Source organism: Vigna angularis, chromosome 1, assembly GCF_016808095.1.
Source record: "Vigna angularis cultivar LongXiaoDou No.4 chromosome 1, ASM1680809v1, whole genome shotgun sequence".
Lineage (NCBI taxonomy): Eukaryota > Viridiplantae > Streptophyta > Magnoliopsida > Fabales > Fabaceae > Vigna > Vigna angularis.
This window is the reverse complement of record NC_068970.1, coordinates 63226026-63244232: the sequence shown is the minus strand read 5'-3', so window position 1 is coordinate 63244232 and position 18207 is coordinate 63226026. Positions and strand designations below refer to the sequence as shown.

General features: G+C 29.6%; 2 protein-coding genes across 2 annotated transcripts; both read left to right on the top strand.

Annotated features, from left to right (window-relative positions):
• Positions 1–4099: 4099 nt before the first annotated feature.
• On the top strand, positions 4100–5269 carry LOC108347212 (uncharacterized). Its single transcript, XM_017586375.2, has one exon. The coding sequence runs from the start codon at positions 4242–4244 to the stop codon at positions 4839–4841; it is 600 nt and encodes a 199-aa protein (XP_017441864.1). The 5' UTR covers positions 4100–4241; the 3' UTR covers positions 4842–5269.
• Positions 5270–12303: 7034 nt separating this feature from the next.
• On the top strand, positions 12304–17041 carry LOC108346892 (NADP-dependent malic enzyme). Its single transcript, XM_017585953.2, has 20 exons — positions 12304–12362; positions 12633–12955; positions 13383–13503; positions 13599–13673; positions 13930–14081; positions 14165–14270; positions 14369–14434; positions 14540–14635; positions 14738–14809; positions 14905–14988; positions 15066–15164; positions 15386–15433; positions 15532–15585; positions 15706–15804; positions 15872–15961; positions 16047–16124; positions 16246–16320; positions 16414–16504; positions 16599–16727; positions 16807–17041. Exons 1-20 carry the CDS (start codon positions 12333–12335, stop codon positions 16893–16895), a joined length of 1977 nt encoding a protein of 658 aa, XP_017441442.2. The 5' UTR covers positions 12304–12332; the 3' UTR covers positions 16896–17041.
• The last annotated feature ends 1166 nt before the right edge of the window (positions 17042–18207 follow it).

Below are 18207 nucleotides of genomic sequence, written 5' to 3'. Positions count from 1 at the left end.
ACCTAAATACTCAACGCTAGATATTAGAATGCCACGATACATGGGGAGATAGAGACACATTACATAAGACAAATTTTAGGTGTAATACGTATAAGCATTTTGTTTTTCGATAATTTGTGTCAATTGTGTTACAATGTCTCACTGTCAATGAAATCATTAAATTAAAACTCTAATTTTTAAACTTCTAATGTTTTCCCAATCACACATATTAAATTAAAATATTATGTTTTCTCTGGTCGTATAAGAGAACACCAGAATGCCACGTTTCCAAAGTACTTGTTCTATTCATGACCGATGATTGCGATTTTGCCGTGAGATATTTTTAGTGGTGTTCGTTAAGTGACACTAATAACGATACACACATATTAAATAACCTACATTATTCTCTCTAGTCGTGACTCATATTTTTTCTATTGTAATCGAGAGGTGCAAAAATTATATGGTTTTTCAGTGTTGTTGGGATTTTAATTTTGAAAATGTTGATATCAAAATTTTATTACACTGTGAAGTTGTATATGAAACGTAAACAGAAAATTAATGGCTGGAGCGATCACACCTCTCGATATTTGAAAGGGATTGCAAGACGATTATGGATCTCTTGTTTTTGCAGTGCTGAAATTGGTCCAAACAGGGCATTATTCACTGGTGACACCTTTTGTAATGCTGGTGGTTTATTATTTATATTATAGTATAAACATTTTTAATTAACGAGCAAAAGTAATGAAATAAATAATAAATTAAAATTGTTTTATGGTTTAACTAATTAGTAAAAAACACCTTGTAGTGTCTAATCTATTTCCGGTGATCAAACGCTACTCTTTCTTTCGTGATTTTAATTTTCATACATACTTTCCAGAAAACGTCTATTAATATAATTGATTTCTCACAAAAAAAAAAAGTCGCGTACATCTTAAAAACGTATCTCAAGTAAAATGTATGTAAATCATGTTAACTTATTTAATTTCAATAAGCCAAAATGTAATTTAAACAGTAAACTACGTGTTGACATATCACACTTTCCTCGAATAATAAGGTCAGAAACAAATGACGCAGAATATATATAAGTGGAACTTGACGGTAAAGATTATAAGACTTGTGAGGATGTGTATCATGTTTGTTTTCATTGTCCATTTACACAATATATTTTTAAATATTAATGAGTGAACATGTTTATGGTATATAGTAAAAGAAACATGATTGTTTCTTCTTTTGTCAAATTCTTTATGAGTGTATATAGGAAATTTATAATAATACTTAATATAATGTAAGTAGTTGTAAGAAGTAAGGTTATCAAGTTTCTTTTTTACTAATTTGTCTTTACACAAACTAAATATATTTTTTTTTTATTTTTCAAGTTAAAATCTAGTTCATCAAATTGAAATTGAAGAAATAAGAAACATTTTATCAAAATTCAAAATAGTTTAGGAATAACTCTGAAATTTTTACTTGTACAAGCTATTTTAAGGTAAGAGAAATAATTTTTTTTCAAATACATGTTTAGGTTTATTCAGTATGTTCATATATGTTTGATATCTCCTTAGTAAGTATTGTGTGAATTATTGTGGCTTAAATTGATTCTTGTTATATACTTTGATCTTATTTATTTATGTTATAATATTTTAGTTATTTAAAGTTATGAGTTATCTTGACAAAAACTGTAATAGTAAATTCTCCTTTGAATAACTCATGAGTTAATAAAATGAGATATTAAACATCGAAATGTGTGTAGTTTTAGTAAAACCTTTTTTTTTACTTATTTCTTCAATCTAACTACTATGATTGATAAGTAGAGGTTTGTGGTTAGAGAAATAATTTTCGCAATTTTGAGATAAATATGAAAATCACTACATTACTGTTTGTTTGGAATTATGTTGATAAAACTCAGGTTTCTACTCTGTTAACCATTAGATTAATCTAAAAATTTTTACACATGATTTGTAACACATATTTCTTCAACCTGATTGTCGAGATCTTCCTTTATAGGTTTGTGTTTAAAAAAGTCATTTTCACAATTTTAAAGAGTTTAACATAATATTATTTTGTTTTTTAAGTTTTTTTTTTTAAATTCTCCCTTTTTAATCATTGAATCATATCGAAATTTAAAAGATATTCTATGAAACTTGATTTTGTATTTTTACCAATATGTTGATAATTAGAGATTTATAGTCGAAAATTATTTTTGAATTTTTAAGAGAAATTTGAATATTATTTTTTCTATTTATATTTTCACGATAAAGCTTTGTTTTCTACTATCAAGTTAGAGATTTAGTGTAAAATCTATCATGTGTACTATAGAATGATATAATTAATATAATATTATCTACTAATTTAAATTATTGTTACAAAAATTACACGTATTGAAATACATTTAATCAATACCTAGTCAACACGGCAACAATACTTGGCTAAAAATCTCAAATAACGTCTCTAATTATTTGTTTTTGGTATGCAAATCTGTCTATTTACCTCTAATTAATTTTCGTTAGATTAAAATATTTTTTATTAAAATAATTGATTAATTATTTCTGGTAGGATATATTTTATTAGCTATGGTTTTTATGCATAAATTTTAAGTTTAAAACTCTATTTAAGAAATGGAGTTGATATCGACGAAGTCCTCTTAATAATTTTATTAAAGTGTAAAAATGCAGTTTAATAAAATAAATAAACATGGGTTTCCATCAGAGAGACCTTCGAGTAAACTCCAACGTCCATTCCTTGTAATGCACCAACCTACCAACATCAATGGCACGCTTTTAAATAACCATTTTTGTCATTGTCATATAAATTTCCTCTCACCTTCTCCAATCTATCATATATAATCTTTATCAATCCTTTTATTGGTGTTTGTTTAACTGGTGTTGATAATTGAAATTTTTAGTGGTCAATAAAATAATTTTTATCATAAATTATGCGAAGTACAACAAATAGTAGTAAATGAGATTTTTCATATGCGTAAACTATGCCTAAGAAGTAAATAATTAATTTAATATTTTTTATTTTATTAGTAAACTAAAACCAGCTTTTAAATTGTCAGTTTTTGTATTCTTGCCAACATATATAATAATCAAAATCACTTATATGAAATCTTATTTCTTTTTCTAAGGAAACTTGTTGAATCATTATGATAATAAACTTTATTAGTCTTCAATTCTTTAAACTGGAAATTATTAGTAAGAACACAAAAAATTACTTAACAAATTTAAAATTTCATCGCAACGTTTCAACCCGAGTATCGTTCGCAAATGATCACTTTTAAAAATTAAGGTAATGTAGCAAATTTTGAAAGAAAAAGAGATGGAAATATCAACCTATGAAGTAATTATAGTTTTTTTGTTTATCGTTAAAATACAAATTCTCATAAATATTGATTAAAATAGCATATGTAATAAATATATTTTTTTAATTCATGCATTATAATAACGACTTTTCATGTGAAAGATGTGTAGTATAATAGAAAAATAGAACATTAATTAACAAACATCTTTAAACTCTAGCTTTGAGTTTATTACGTTTTTCTCTCTTCTCTCGTTTCTTCTCTTTCTTTGTTCATTCTCTCATAATAATTGTGTCCCACTCGTTATCTCAATCATTGGTGGCATTATTTATTTATTTTTTTTGGAAAAACTTCATTTATTGTCTCGTCCAATATCATACACGATCATCTGAAGAATATATATATATATATATATATATATATATATATATATATTATGTATTTTGTATATAATTACTTGCACTGTTTTAATTATCTTTTATTCATTGATAAATAAAAATAAAATAAAAATAAATTATCGTGTATATTGTTTATAATGATTGATTTTTTTTTAACGTAGAGTAATGATGTATTATGCTAAAGATACAAATAGGTTTATAATTGTTAAATATGGCTGTGGAGATTTGTCGCGGTTGTATTTCTAAACCATAATATCCCGTTTAAACATTTTCATTCCATTAATAAACATAAATTTTAAATTAACTGTTATAAAAAAAGAATAAATAATGATAATGAGATAATAATAAGAACAACACACTTGCACATCACTGACTCCTTTAAATAGCTCCTACCCCCTCTCCCATTGCATACCAAAACACATTCTAATCATTCAAATCTCTCTCTCTCTCTCTCTCTCTCTCTCTCTCTCTCTCTCTCTCTCTCTCTCTCTCTCTCTCTCTCTCTAACTCCCTTAAGCATTTAGACATAAAAAGAAGAAAAAAAAAACACAAAAGAGAGTGAGAAAATGGAAATTGAGGGAAGCACGCAGGTGGTGGCGAAGAAGGTATGGGACATCATACGTGTGATGTTCTTCATGTTGAGGAAGGGCATAGCGAAGAGCAAAATAATGGCGGAGTTCCATCTCATGCTGAAGCGTGGGAAGAAAGCCTTGGTGAACAACCTCATGCTCAACCACCACTACATCATGGCCTCTTTCACCTGCCGCTCCAACCACAACCACGCCACCTTCATCTCCCCACGCGACTACGAGTTCAGCTGCAGCAACAGCCCCGCCATCCCCTTCCACGCCGTCAAACGCACCCACAAAAACCACCGCTTCTCCAAACCCTCCCAACACCACGACGTTTCCACCCTCTCCGCCGTTCAGAAGGTTCTCGAAATCCTCAACAACGACGCCAACAACTCACCCTTCCCCGCCTTCGGAAAAAGCCCCGTTGGCAAACAACTCAGAGTCACCGACTCACCCTTCCCTCTCAAAGACGACGGGGATAGCCAAGTCGACGTCGCAGCCGAAGAATTCATTAAGAAGTTCTACAAAGATCTCAACTTGCAGAAAAAAATGGCATATCTTGAGTCCCCATATCATACTTCCTGGAGCAGATGAACAATATTGCATTTTTCAAAACAACAACCTTTGTCATCTCGCATGAACAAAACCTTCCGCATATTTTTGGCTGCTACATCATGAGAGTTACATGATCAGATTGATCATTTGCACGGTGACATGGATGGCATGTGACGTGACTTTGTTGCTTTCGTTCGATGCAGCGGCTTTGCTTTTTTGGATGGGTTCTTGGGAGATGATTGTCCTGATGCTTATTTTGTGTTTTTGCATATACTGTCTTGTTTCGGTTCACTACACTATACTACACTGTATATTAGTGTTTTGGAACTATGTTTTTCTTTCTTCCCAGTATTTGGGGTTTGAGAATGTTGGTGACAGTACCAGTGTAATGTAAGAAAAGAATGAAAGGAAAATAAAATTAAAAAAAAAGAAAAAAGAAAAGAGATGTTATGTGTTTGTTTGTGAAATTCTTTGTGCGTGTCTTCCTCCAGTGGTTTGGAATTTCCCAGTCCCCAATAAAGGAATGCACCTACTGCAACTTTGCACAATAATAAATTAAAGTGGGAAATCAATGCAGCTATTGGTTATGTGACCAGAAATTTAACTTACAGCTTTTTCGAGTTTGGTGAGTTGGAAATTGGCTTTATTAGAGCCTTTATGTCTCTCTTGTCCCTCAATTGCTCTAATCATTCTAAATTTCTCCTTTTTCATAACCGGCTTCTATATATGCTATTACTTGTGACATAATTTGTCGGATAATTATAAAAAAATATTTTTTTACACTCTCAATACCCATAAATATTCACACATATATATATATATATATATATATATATTTTTAAATATACATTTCAAATCTTAAATAATTTTTTTTAAAATTAGATTTTCAAAATCTAAATTTATATAAAAATTAATTTTAAGTAATAATTTAAATTAAATTACTCACTAAAATATTAATAAAAATAAAAATAAAATTTTTTAAAAATCAAATCAAAAGAGTTACACTTAAATATGCATTTCAAATATGTAATCTTTTCTAAAAATAATTTTAATTCATATATCTAAATACAAAAACAAAAATATATGAAATCTAGTTTTAAATAATCAAATCAATGTTTTTTTACTAATGATTTTATTTTATAACTTTATTTTTTTTATAAAAATTTACTAATAATTATTAGTTGATAGTTGATATCCAAGGATCAGATACCATGAATCATGATATCATAATATTGTAAATTCCATCAACAAACATATAATTATATATCCATACTCGTAAATACTAATTAAATATTCATCATAAATTTTAACCATTATATATATATATATATATATATATATATATATATATATATATATATATATATATTATCATGTACTAATTTTTTATTTTTCATTCCTAATTAAAACTTCATTATCAAATTATAGAAAAAATTAAATGACAGGTATAAAAATCAAGTCATCGTGTTAAATAGTGAAGTTTAATTATTTTACTTTTTTTTATAGTGTATGGTCATACGGTCACCTAGAGGGACAAACCGGTCGAATAGATTGAGATCAATATCACCACGCGTCATGCAACCAAGATAAATAAATGTTGTTTATTAATTGATCGCATGATCATGGAAGATGAGAGATCGAATGGACAATCTGCACAACAACTACCCCTAAACATTACTTCTAATCAATATTATTGGTAATAACTACTTAGTGGGTAATAGGTCGTAATTGGACCGTGATTAGGATTTCACTAATTACAAATCCATTTATTGCGAATTTAAGATTTTATTGTGATCCTGATCGGATTAATCACTAACTTAGAGTGTCAAGATATCTTTGAATCAGGATTTTAACTAAAAACGTTTAAAACTACCTAAACTGACTTGGAATAAAGTATGAATGAACATTTTGTAAAAATGCTAGATCCTATACCGAAAACAACATTGTAAGTTTAAAATATCAATGACACGGCTAAAAAGTCTTAGAAAGGACTAGTATTCATTAATTAATATAGTAATATATTTTTAAAGTATCAATCAATGGGATTGTGTTTTTTTTTTATAAACTCAAGTTATTCTAAAATATAAGATTCATATTATATGAGTTTAGCATTGCCAATTTTTTTAATTTTTTTTTCTTTTCTAAAAGTGTTATAAAATTCACACTCAAATAATTTTGTCTTTATACTTTAATTTTTCAAATTTAAAAAAATGTTTTTTTTATGATCCAAAATCTTATTAAAAATTTAATAGCTTAAAATAATTTCATTTTAACATAGATATATTTCTAACAAGCTGTCCTGTAAAAGAATTTTATATTGAAAATGTTATGCTATTAAAAATGGTTACTTCTGAACATATAAATATAGACTAGTTTCATTATTTCGATATTAGGTTTTATATATCATATTAATATTGTGGAGTATTTATTGACTTTATCTATAATAATTACTTCTTCTTTTTTACAGAAAAACATAACTAATAACTTTTTATTGAATTTTCCTTTCCAACTACAATACTCGAATTTGAACTATTATGTAAAAGATCGAGTTTATTAGTACTTGAATTAAAAACTTAGTAGTATTTTTATATTAATGTAAGTATGGGATATCCAATTTCTTAAAATATTAGGAGGAAGAATTCTATCTATCTAATTTGAAAAAAATTGTCTCAATGATTGTATATAAAAATCATTATTTGAACTTTTTTTTTATTATGATTTGAATGTACTTTGGAGTTATCACGTATGATAAAAATAATGAGTTATTTAATTGAAAGGCGTGTCTTTGTAACACCACTACACTTTATTATTTAGTTTTGCTGGGTTGGCACTTGTCGTCGTGTGCCATCATCTGAATCTCAAAAAAAGCCCTTTGCAAGATAAACAAAATCATTGAATCTCAACATTTGGGATCCGTATCTTCGTTTCCATTTTTTTTCTTATCAATGTCAAAAATGTTATCTTCTACAAAAATAGTATCTCTTAGTCTTTATTCACTTGAATGAATTTAAAGGAGAGTAACTGAGGAGATTTGAAGATAAATTTTTTTATTGTTTATTTGAGTGGATTTGGGGATTTGGAGGTAAGTGAGTGTGGATTTAGAAGTAAAATTTATGAGAATTAGTGTAGAATTTGATTGATATGACTGATTAAAAAAATTTACTTACAAATTCACTCTCACTTATTTCCAAATCCACTCAAATAAACAATAAAAAAATTTATCTTCAGATCCTCTCAAATCCCTTCAATTACTCTCCTCCAAATCCATTCAAGTGAACAAAGCCTTAATGTTGGCAAGATAAAACTCTCAACTTTAAAGTATTTTCTTAATGAATTTTTTGATTTATGGATCAAGATTAACTATGTTTTTACATAAGGTTTTCTAATCCTAAAATTTAAGTTAAAGTTCTATTTTCAATTTGTTCTCATAGTTTGATTGAATAAGGATTGAATTAGAATGTTATTTGCAGAAAATATTTCGATATTAAAGTCAATGTTTATATAATAATAAATGTATTTATAATTACAAACTAAATGATGATGATTCAATTTATGGTTAATATAATTATTTTTAGTAATATTCAATCGATCGGTTCATCGACTGACTCATATATGACAATAGATTAGTTGATCATTTCGTTTGTGACTGATTGGACGATTATACGTTTTTTTAAATTTAAAAACATTTAGATGATTAGTAGTTTGATTATTTGGATCAAAGTCAATTCAATCTAATTAAATTTATTATTGTATAGATTAAGCATTGGTATTTTAGGTTTAACATACCCAATTACAGCTTGAAAGAAGAAATTGTTTTGGAAAAATGATGTGATTGAAAAGTGTGATTCTGTGATAGTAATGGGCATACAATACATGTGGGTCAGTGGTATTATTTGAGGGAACTTTAGTTAGTGTGTGGATTAGTTTGTCTATTTCTTCCCAAAGCAGTGGCTATGGCAAACATCGGAGCCAATTTGTCAAACACAAAATAAAGTACATGCTGCTTTAGGGATCACTAAGGACCCAAAAGACCATTGTTGCTTAGTTAGGTAATACACAGATAAAACCCACTTTCATTTTTCCTCTATGCCCATTTTTTTATTAATATATTCACTACAAGATTAGATATGTTCAATAATTACCTAATAACATATTACATGATAAATTTTAAATGATTAATTTAATCTAATGAGATTTAGACTCATTTATATATTACAAATTTGTATCATTTCAAATCAATATGAAATTTAAAATTAAATATATACATTTGAATAATTAAATGAGGGGAGTGCGAAGCACCTTCGGTTGAAGGCAAGTTGGTTGAAGCTACGACCACAACACCACCACCAGCGAAGATGCACAACAACCACACAGTGAAGAAGAAAGTGGCTGAAAAAGTTAATATTGAATAACAAAGGTTATTATTGGAGTTTCACATAATGATAGGGTGTAGGAAGAAATTTGAGGGGTGCAGGAAGTAATTCTCAAAAACAAACCACGGACAATGTTGTTTCGGCAGCCCAATTGTGGCCCACGTCCATATTGCATAGAGATAATAACAGAGCAAAACCAATCACATTGATTCAGCCCCAAAATTAAAGCAAATCATAAACTATGTTTCAAATTACCCAAAACAACACCAACGAAGTTCGACGCAGATCCGAGAAGCCTCGCAGAAGATGATAACTGATTATAAAATCTTTAGTAGGAAGGAGAAGTAGAAATAAAAGGAATACTTGATAATTATGTAAAATATGTCATGCAAATGTTTTCATTTGTTTAAAGATATCTCTATACTTATGCTAAAAATTCTTATAAAAAATATTTATTTTATTATTATACCATCAACATTTTGTATTTATGTTGATTATTTATCATTTTGCATCAATTATTGAACTATTTTAAACATGTAATATTCACATTAAATTAATATAGATCCATTATGTTTATAATTGATGTGGAATATCTTCATGAGCTAGAGATAGGCCCCGTGTGAAATATGTCACATTTTAATGACTATAATGAGCACAGAATGTGTCACCTTTTACAAAAAAATTTGATTACAACAAATATAAAGTGTAATTATTTTAATACTATATTATTTAAGCGTTTCTCCATGTAGATAAACAAATGAAACTAAACAATGTACTTTATGTGTATTAATCTTTAACCAAAATTATATTAAAACTAAACGTACTTACCACACATATATTCACCTCATTTAAGTCAATACAAAAAGTTCAAACACATACATTTTAACTTAATAAATCCTAAAAAAATACATAAAAGTTAGTAGTATTTAAATAAAGAAAAAAAAAACTTTGCCACACTTGTGACAAATTTATTCAATTGTGTGATGTGGGTACTGGTGAGCCTTATGCATTTTTTTTAACATATATAATAGATAATAACCTTCTATTAGAAAATTTGAAACTACAAAATAAGTTACTTAAGAAAATTTAAAGTATATTATTACGTTATCTCGAGAAACCTTAATATCCACATAAACTGTGGTTTACATTTAATATAATAGTCAGACTCAAAACTCTTTTTTATTGTTTATTCTAGTATATATAATTTAATCAAATTAATACTTTAAACAAAACTCTTTTTTATTTTTTATTCTATTAAAATACAATTTAATCAAATTAATACTTTAAAATAAAAATTATTTATTTCTGAAGAATTAAATACGTTAGAATAAATTCAATGAAAACTGTGTAACAAATGAAGTAAATTTATCATGTAAGACATCTTAAATGTTCACTTTAGTTAAAGCGCTCGTAATTTGTAATATTTTGGATGATCGAAAAGATTTTGATTATTTTGTAGTTAAACCATAACTTTACTACAAGTTTAAAATTCACATTCAACGTTTTTGTGTAATGAAAAAAAAAATCTCACGATTGTTTTATCTCCTAAAAAATAATGTGAATTAAAGATATATTTATATTGTTAAAGTAGACATTATTAATGATATATTTATATCATCTCAAAAATAATGAATATATAATTGTAATACACTTTCAAATATGTTTCACTCGTGAGATTTCAATTTTGTTGAAGTCTAGTTTTAACTGCAATCATTTTATTTAATATCTTAATGTTTATTCTTTTTTTATTGGTAATGAGTTTACTTTTAGTACCACTCCAAAAGGTTCCTTACAAATGGAGGTATCTTATGTTGTTATTTTATCTGATGTTGGACTTTAGTTGTATCTAACAAATTATCCTTTTAAAGATGAAATACTATAAATGAAAAATATCAAAACATCCATATTTTAATGATATCAAATGAGGCAATTTATGATACATGACAACATTAACTTGTATGAAATGTCCTAAATATATTTTAAAAATATATATAAGAAACAAACAATATTCAAATATGTTTAACAAACAAGACACAACATGTACCAAAATAACTACAATCTCACAAACTTCTAACAAAGTTTCAAATTCTCATCTATTTCTATCTCTACGAAACTTCGATAAATTTATTTCAAAAACACCATATAATAGTATCACAAGAAACATGTTACAAAACTTAACATATCTTACAAAAACTTTTCACAAAGTTAATTATCAAAATATAAGTCAAGTAGATTAAACATGTTAAATATTTAACATAAAACATATCAATATGATGTGGAATTGTCTAATAATTAAGTCACCAAAAACACTCTTTAGAAATTTTCACACATAATATTAATAATTAATGTGTACATGTTCAATGTTGTACTATTAACACTAAATAATATTTAATAAAGGTAAAACATGTAATTCACAAATCTCTTAGACCCATGAATGAGTGGAAATTAGAAAAGTAATAAATAAGTTAATTGAAGAGCTAAAAAAATAATAATCAAACCATCTCACTAACAACAAATAAAACAACACATCAATAAATTTAAATAAATACTAAAATTTATAAGTTACTCAAAACTTAATTATCCTATTTAAAAATAACCTGTTATCCATACAAAGATATTCAAAACCCAACAAATTATCTCTATATTCTCCTTAAAAAAAAATTCTTATTCCAAAAAGAATAAAATAAACTGTCCAATACTACAAATCTATATCTTTATACAAAGTACTATAGACAAGAATATTATAACTTTGCGTGTGATGATCAATATACGAGGTCAGTAGTTCTCTTTAGTTTTAAAATTCCCACCCTTGCTTCTTTTGGACAAACAACTCTCACCTCTCGATGAAGCACGTGTTCATAACAGCGATTGTTTCCTTCTAATTTGGACACCTTTCTTCAACCATGTTACAAAGCATAACAATAATATAATTAATAATGTGTACTTCGAAATAAATAATTTTGTTGCTTTAACAATTTTCTTAACATTATCTGATCCCCTTTATCCAACAAGAATACGTGACATCAGACAAAAAGTCTTCCTCAAGCCAATTAAGACCACACAGTGCCACGTATTCAACATTATCATCTAGAAATTCTATATATCTACTGTCGCCGAACAGAGACAAAGCCTTTGTCTTTTCTCTCTCTCACCTCGTATGATTTCGTTGAACATTGCCAATTTAATGGTAATTAACGACTCTCAACCAGAGATGGTTCCTTTCTTTTTTCGTATTTTACTTGTTTTTTGGTTAAAATTTGAAAATTTCCAACATGGTCACCATTAGTTAACCATCTGCAAAACGTAGTAAAATTGTAACGATAATGCACAGAAGACGAGACTTGACATGGTTTTTCGAATAGAAAATGAACTGACACATGAACCCCACTTGCACAGTGTTCCCTTGACTTTCTCTCTTCATAATTGTTGTGTTTGACATTTAACTTTTATGAAGTAGGGACACAGGTGCTCAAAAAACTTGGGAATTTCTAGCTGGTGTGACGGTGATAAGAGGAAAATATCAGAGAAAGTTGTGTTGCGTGTGAACTCGAAGGTTCGTCAACATAATAATATCCATAACACTGGTAAAGAAGAAGAGGGAGAAGAGAAGAAAGTGATTGGTAGGAAGATGGAGAGCGTACTGAAGCCACTGAGAGATGGAGAGTCAGTGTTGGACCTCAGCCCCAGATCCACCGTCAGCGGTGGCGTTGAGGATGTCTACGGCGAGGATCGCGCCACCGAGGACCAACTTGTCACCCCATGGACTATCTCAGTTGCCAGGTCCATCTCACATCACACGCATTTCTCAGTCATTATACTTCTTAATGAGTTCAATTGCATGTGGTGTATCATGGAATTGTGTGTTTTATTTAGCTGATAGCTCTGTGTTTCTTTTCTGCCATTTTGCTTCTTTTATCCCTTACTACTGGGTTGATTTTAGTAACCTCTTTATTTCTATGCACTGTTATTATCATAGAGAAACATACATGGTAAACCAATTAAAACTCATGTTAGAATGGTTTTTAAGATAATTAATGTAACATCGAGAATTTACCCTATACGGTAAGTTGTGATTAGATAGCTGTATAAACATCGTTCCTTTATGAGTGCATGTACTATTTAATCTTTTAGTAGACTCTGACTCTGAGTATCTATCTGATGTGAATTTGTGGTTTCTGAGTTTTGGAGCAATTTGTTTTACATGCAGTGGTTGGTCTTTGCTAAGGGATCCACAGTACAACAAAGGGCTAGCTTTCAGTGAGAAAGAGAGGGATGCACACTATTTGCGTGGACTTCTACCTCCCACTGTCCTCACTCAGTTACTTCAGGTTTGTGCCTTCTGAAAAGAGTTTTATTTAAAATCTATGAGAGTATTATTTTTCTCCCCCTCTTTCGTCTCATTATTTCTTTGTACTCTCTACAGGAGAAGAAACTGATGCACAACATCAGGCAATATAAGGTTCCCTTGCAAAAGTACGTGGCCATGATGGAACTTCAGGCAAGAATTTCAAGTCATTATAAATAGATTAAACACCATAAGATTAGTTCCTGTTTAGGTTCTCTTGTTCATTCATGGCGTTTTTGTTCGCATTAGCTGAAAAGAAGGGCAGTATATCATCGCAAATACACGATGCCCTTGAATTTTGCAAGAACATAGAAAATGTATCAATGTGGTGAGAACTGAAATATTTTATATAAAATGAGGATATGAAAGCTGAGAAATAACTGACGCAGCGTTTTGTTGTTGCAAACAGGAGAGGAATGAAAGGCTGTTTTACAAACTTCTCATTGACAATGTTGAGGAATTGCTCCCAGTTGTATATACTCCTATTGTTGGTGAGGCTTGGCAGAAATATGGGAGCATATTCAGGCGTCCTCAGGGTCTTTACATTAGTTTGAAAGAAAAGTATAATTCCTCATTTTCCTGCATTAGTATGAAACTTTCAGCCATATTTGGTGCGGGGTTGTGAAGTTGTTGGCCATTTGCAGGGGTAAAGTCCTTGAGGTTTTGAAAAACTGGCCTGAGAGGAATATTCAAGTTATTGTTGTAACTGATGGTGAGCGAATTTTGGGACTTGGGGATCTTGGATGTCAGGTACATATGCAGGGGAATTGAACTACTTAATTTGCACAGAAATTATAGACATGTGAAAGTGGATGAACAGATAACTAATTACGTTGGTTGTGCTTCAGGGGATGGGGATTCCTGTTGGTAAATTGGCTTTGTACACTGCACTAGGAGGAGTTCGTCCTTCAGCTGTAAAGGATTTTCCATTATTTGTTACATGTTACATATGATGTTTGTGTTTTGTCTTCTTAATTTCTTCCTCTCTTCCTTTCATTTGATTTTGTTTTTGTGTTCAGTGTTTGCCTGTCACTATCGATGTGGGGACAAATAATGAGACATTACTGAAGGATGAATTTTACATTGGGCTTAGACAAAAAAGGGCAACTGGGCAGGTTTGTATAAGATAGATGTCTTATAAGAATTATTTTATCATATATTGTTGTACAGTTAATAACTTGTTTTGATCTGTGGCAACTTTAATGGTTTCATGTTAGGAATATTATGACCTTCTGGATGAGTTCATGACTGCTGTGAAGAAAAATTACGGAGAAAAAGTTCTTGTACAGGTCGATACAAATTTTCTATGCATGGTTTATGTGGCTTCTAAACCTTTTCTTCACTTATTATGCCTCATTCTTTCAACTTCAAATGATTTTTGCAGTTTGAAGACTTTGCAAATCACAATGCTTTTGAGTTGCTTGCTAAATATGGTACAACACATCTTGTTTTCAACGACGATATACAGGTAATTTGTCTCGCAAAATCAGGCACTTATTTATGGAATATTGTTAGAATGTTGTAATTGTTAATGTGTTATTTCAGGGGACTGCATCTGTTGTTCTAGCTGGTGTTGTAGCAGCCCTGAAGCTCATTGGTGGGACCTTACCTGAGCACAAATTCCTCTTTCTCGGTGCTGGAGAAGTAAGACCATTTTCTGTTTTGTCTTTTTTTCTGACTTGTTATTTATGCTTCTTTCCATGCTACGGAAGTGGAGAGAAGCAACTAAAGTGATGGATCATTCAATTTTTTTCATCATCTAAATTTCATCTACATTCCGAGGGTGATAATACCAGCCATTAATTACCCATTTTTTTGTTACTTAACAAATCAATTTGTCTAATTCATTGTTTGTACACTTTCAGGCTGGAACTGGTATAGCAGAGTTAATAGCTCTTGAGATGTCGAAGCAGGTGAATCAGTCACTTATTCAGCAACACTGGTTTCTTGAGTTCATTTCAATTCACGAGTGGTGACGTTCTATATGTATTTCTATTTGTTTCTCTGGCAGACTAAGGCACCCATAGAAGAGAGTCGCAAGAAGATATGGCTTGTAGACTCAAAGGTAGTATAGAGCTTGACATGTTTCTGCAGGAAAATCTTCTCTGCTGATTAATTTTTTATTAAATTTTAGTTTTGTACACTTTTCTAAAGCATTTATTTATTTATTTTCATTCTGTTGCAGGGTTTAATTGTTAGTTCCCGGAAGAATTCACTTCAACACTTCAAGAAGCCCTGGGCTCATGAACATGAGCCAGTCAACAGTCTCCTAGAAGCCGTCAAGGTGTTTAATATGTTTGCATATGGTCTTCAAGGGCTATGTCCTTCTTCTTAATTACTGCACATTTCAGGTGATCAAGCCTACAGTTTTGATTGGATCCTCTGGTGTGGGAAAAACATTTACAAAGGAAGTGGTTGAGGCTATGACTTCAAACAATGATGTAAAACCTAATCTCACTCTTGTTGTGGATGAGTAATTAGATATACAATTTTACTTAAGAACTGCACTGCCATGCCAACTTGCAGAAACCTCTCATTTTGGCTCTCTCCAATCCTACCTCACAGTCTGAGTGTACTGCCGAAGAGGCTTACCAGTGGAGTGAGGTAAAGAGACTGATGATCACGTCTTTCTCTGGGCCTGGTTAAGCATTTTTTTGATGCAAATTATGCCCAACTCTCTTACATTTTTGCAAGAATATTAATGTCTTGTTGTTTTCAAATAAAGGGTCGTGCAATTTTCGCCAGTGGTAGTCCATTTGATCCTGTTGAATACAAGGGCAAAGTTTACGCTTCTGGACAGGTTTTAAAGTCTTCTCCAAATTCATTATTGTTTCTCTATTTTCATTTGTTAAACAGCAGAACATCGCATCTGATGCTTTCCTTGTTATTTCAGGCCAACAATGCTTACATTTTCCCAGGCTTTGGTTTGGGTTTAGTAATCTCAGGAGCTATTCGAGTACATGATGATATGCTTCTAGCAGCTTGTAAGTGAATGTGACAAATTTAAAAAATGATTTTAGATAGAGTAAAATTGAGAGTGGAATGATGAACTCATTGACATTCTTGTGAATTGTGCAGCTGAAGCCTTGGCAACACAAGTGAGCGAGGAGAACTACAAAAATGGTTTGATTTACCCACCATTCTCTAATATCAGAAAAATCTCAGCCAATATAGCTGCAAATGTTGCTGCCAAGGCCTACGAACTAGGTGTGTACTCATTCTCTTTGCTCTTTCATCCTCATTTATTTCCTTGTAAACTAAACAACTGTTTCAACTGTTTTTGTAGGCTTGGCCACTCGTCTTCCACGACCTCAGGATCTTGTGAAGTATGCTGAGAGTTGCATGTATACCCCTGTATATCGCAATTATAGGTGATTGAGGACAACTTCTATGGATTCTTGCCTTTTGGTTCTAACAAGGATGTGTTTTGTGTTTGATGTTTTATTGTGCTTTCCTCAAGAGTAAACGATACGCATGAACTAATGTTTTTCTACTACGTAATTCAGCTTGGCTTATTTCAACCCTATGTACCATGTATTACTGCCTTTATCCATGTCAGTTAAACACAATGAAAACTATCAGATTCATTTGAGTAAAGGACATCACAATGAAACACGTAACTACTACTGTCAGATAACGCAGAACATTTTAAAGGCACAGAGGATAGAACAAACAAATTCAACTTAAAAAAACCCTGTCAGGAGAGAATTCAAATTCCATATATACGCATAGAAACTATCGTCTTTATTCATTATGAAAACAAGCATAATTGGTTAGAACATTTTACATTTATTCATGTATTTATTAAAATTCTTGACTTATTAACTACTTTTCCTTTTCTCCTCCTATTTATTTATGATAATAATAATAGCAATAAATATTATATTTAAAATTGATAAAAAAACCTTACTAATAATAATAAATAATAAAATAACACTACTACTAATTAAAATAATATTAATATTAAAACAATATATAATTTTTCATCTACTTAAATTCAATTTATTATTTGTAATTGATAATTAGCTTTTAGTTCTATAAAATAACATTAAAAATAAGAAACCTTTTAATGTGCGCATATATATATCATGCATTTGAACCAAAAAAATATTAATGCCACATTAAACTATCATTGATTGCATTTATTGATTTTAATATATATTACATTTATTAAATATAACATTTAATGGTACTATTAAATTAAATTTATATTTTATTTAATACTTATGTCATTGACTTCATTTAATTAATATCACTCTTAAATATTTAACTCTTACCTAATAAATGTGTTATTTTTACAAAATAAAAGAAATACCCAATACATATATTTTAGAAACCTTTTTCTTCTCTCTCGTTTACTTTATTTATATGCGATATTTTTAACAACTCAAATAAATATTTGAGACAACACTAATATATTAATAAACAAAAGAATTATTTATTTCTTGTAGTAAAATATATATCTAACCAATATAGAAATAGTATTTTTGTTTCAAAGAAATCAAAAGATTTCTGCATATTTAACATCAGACTTATTAAATTAAAGTAGGAGAATAGATGAAGCCAAAACCCTTGACAGCACCAATTTCATATGTACAGAAAAAAAGTTATTAGAAACTGCAGTTTCAAGATTAGAAACCTGTGTAAGATTTGAGGGAGTATAAAAAGAAAGATGTGTGGGGATCAA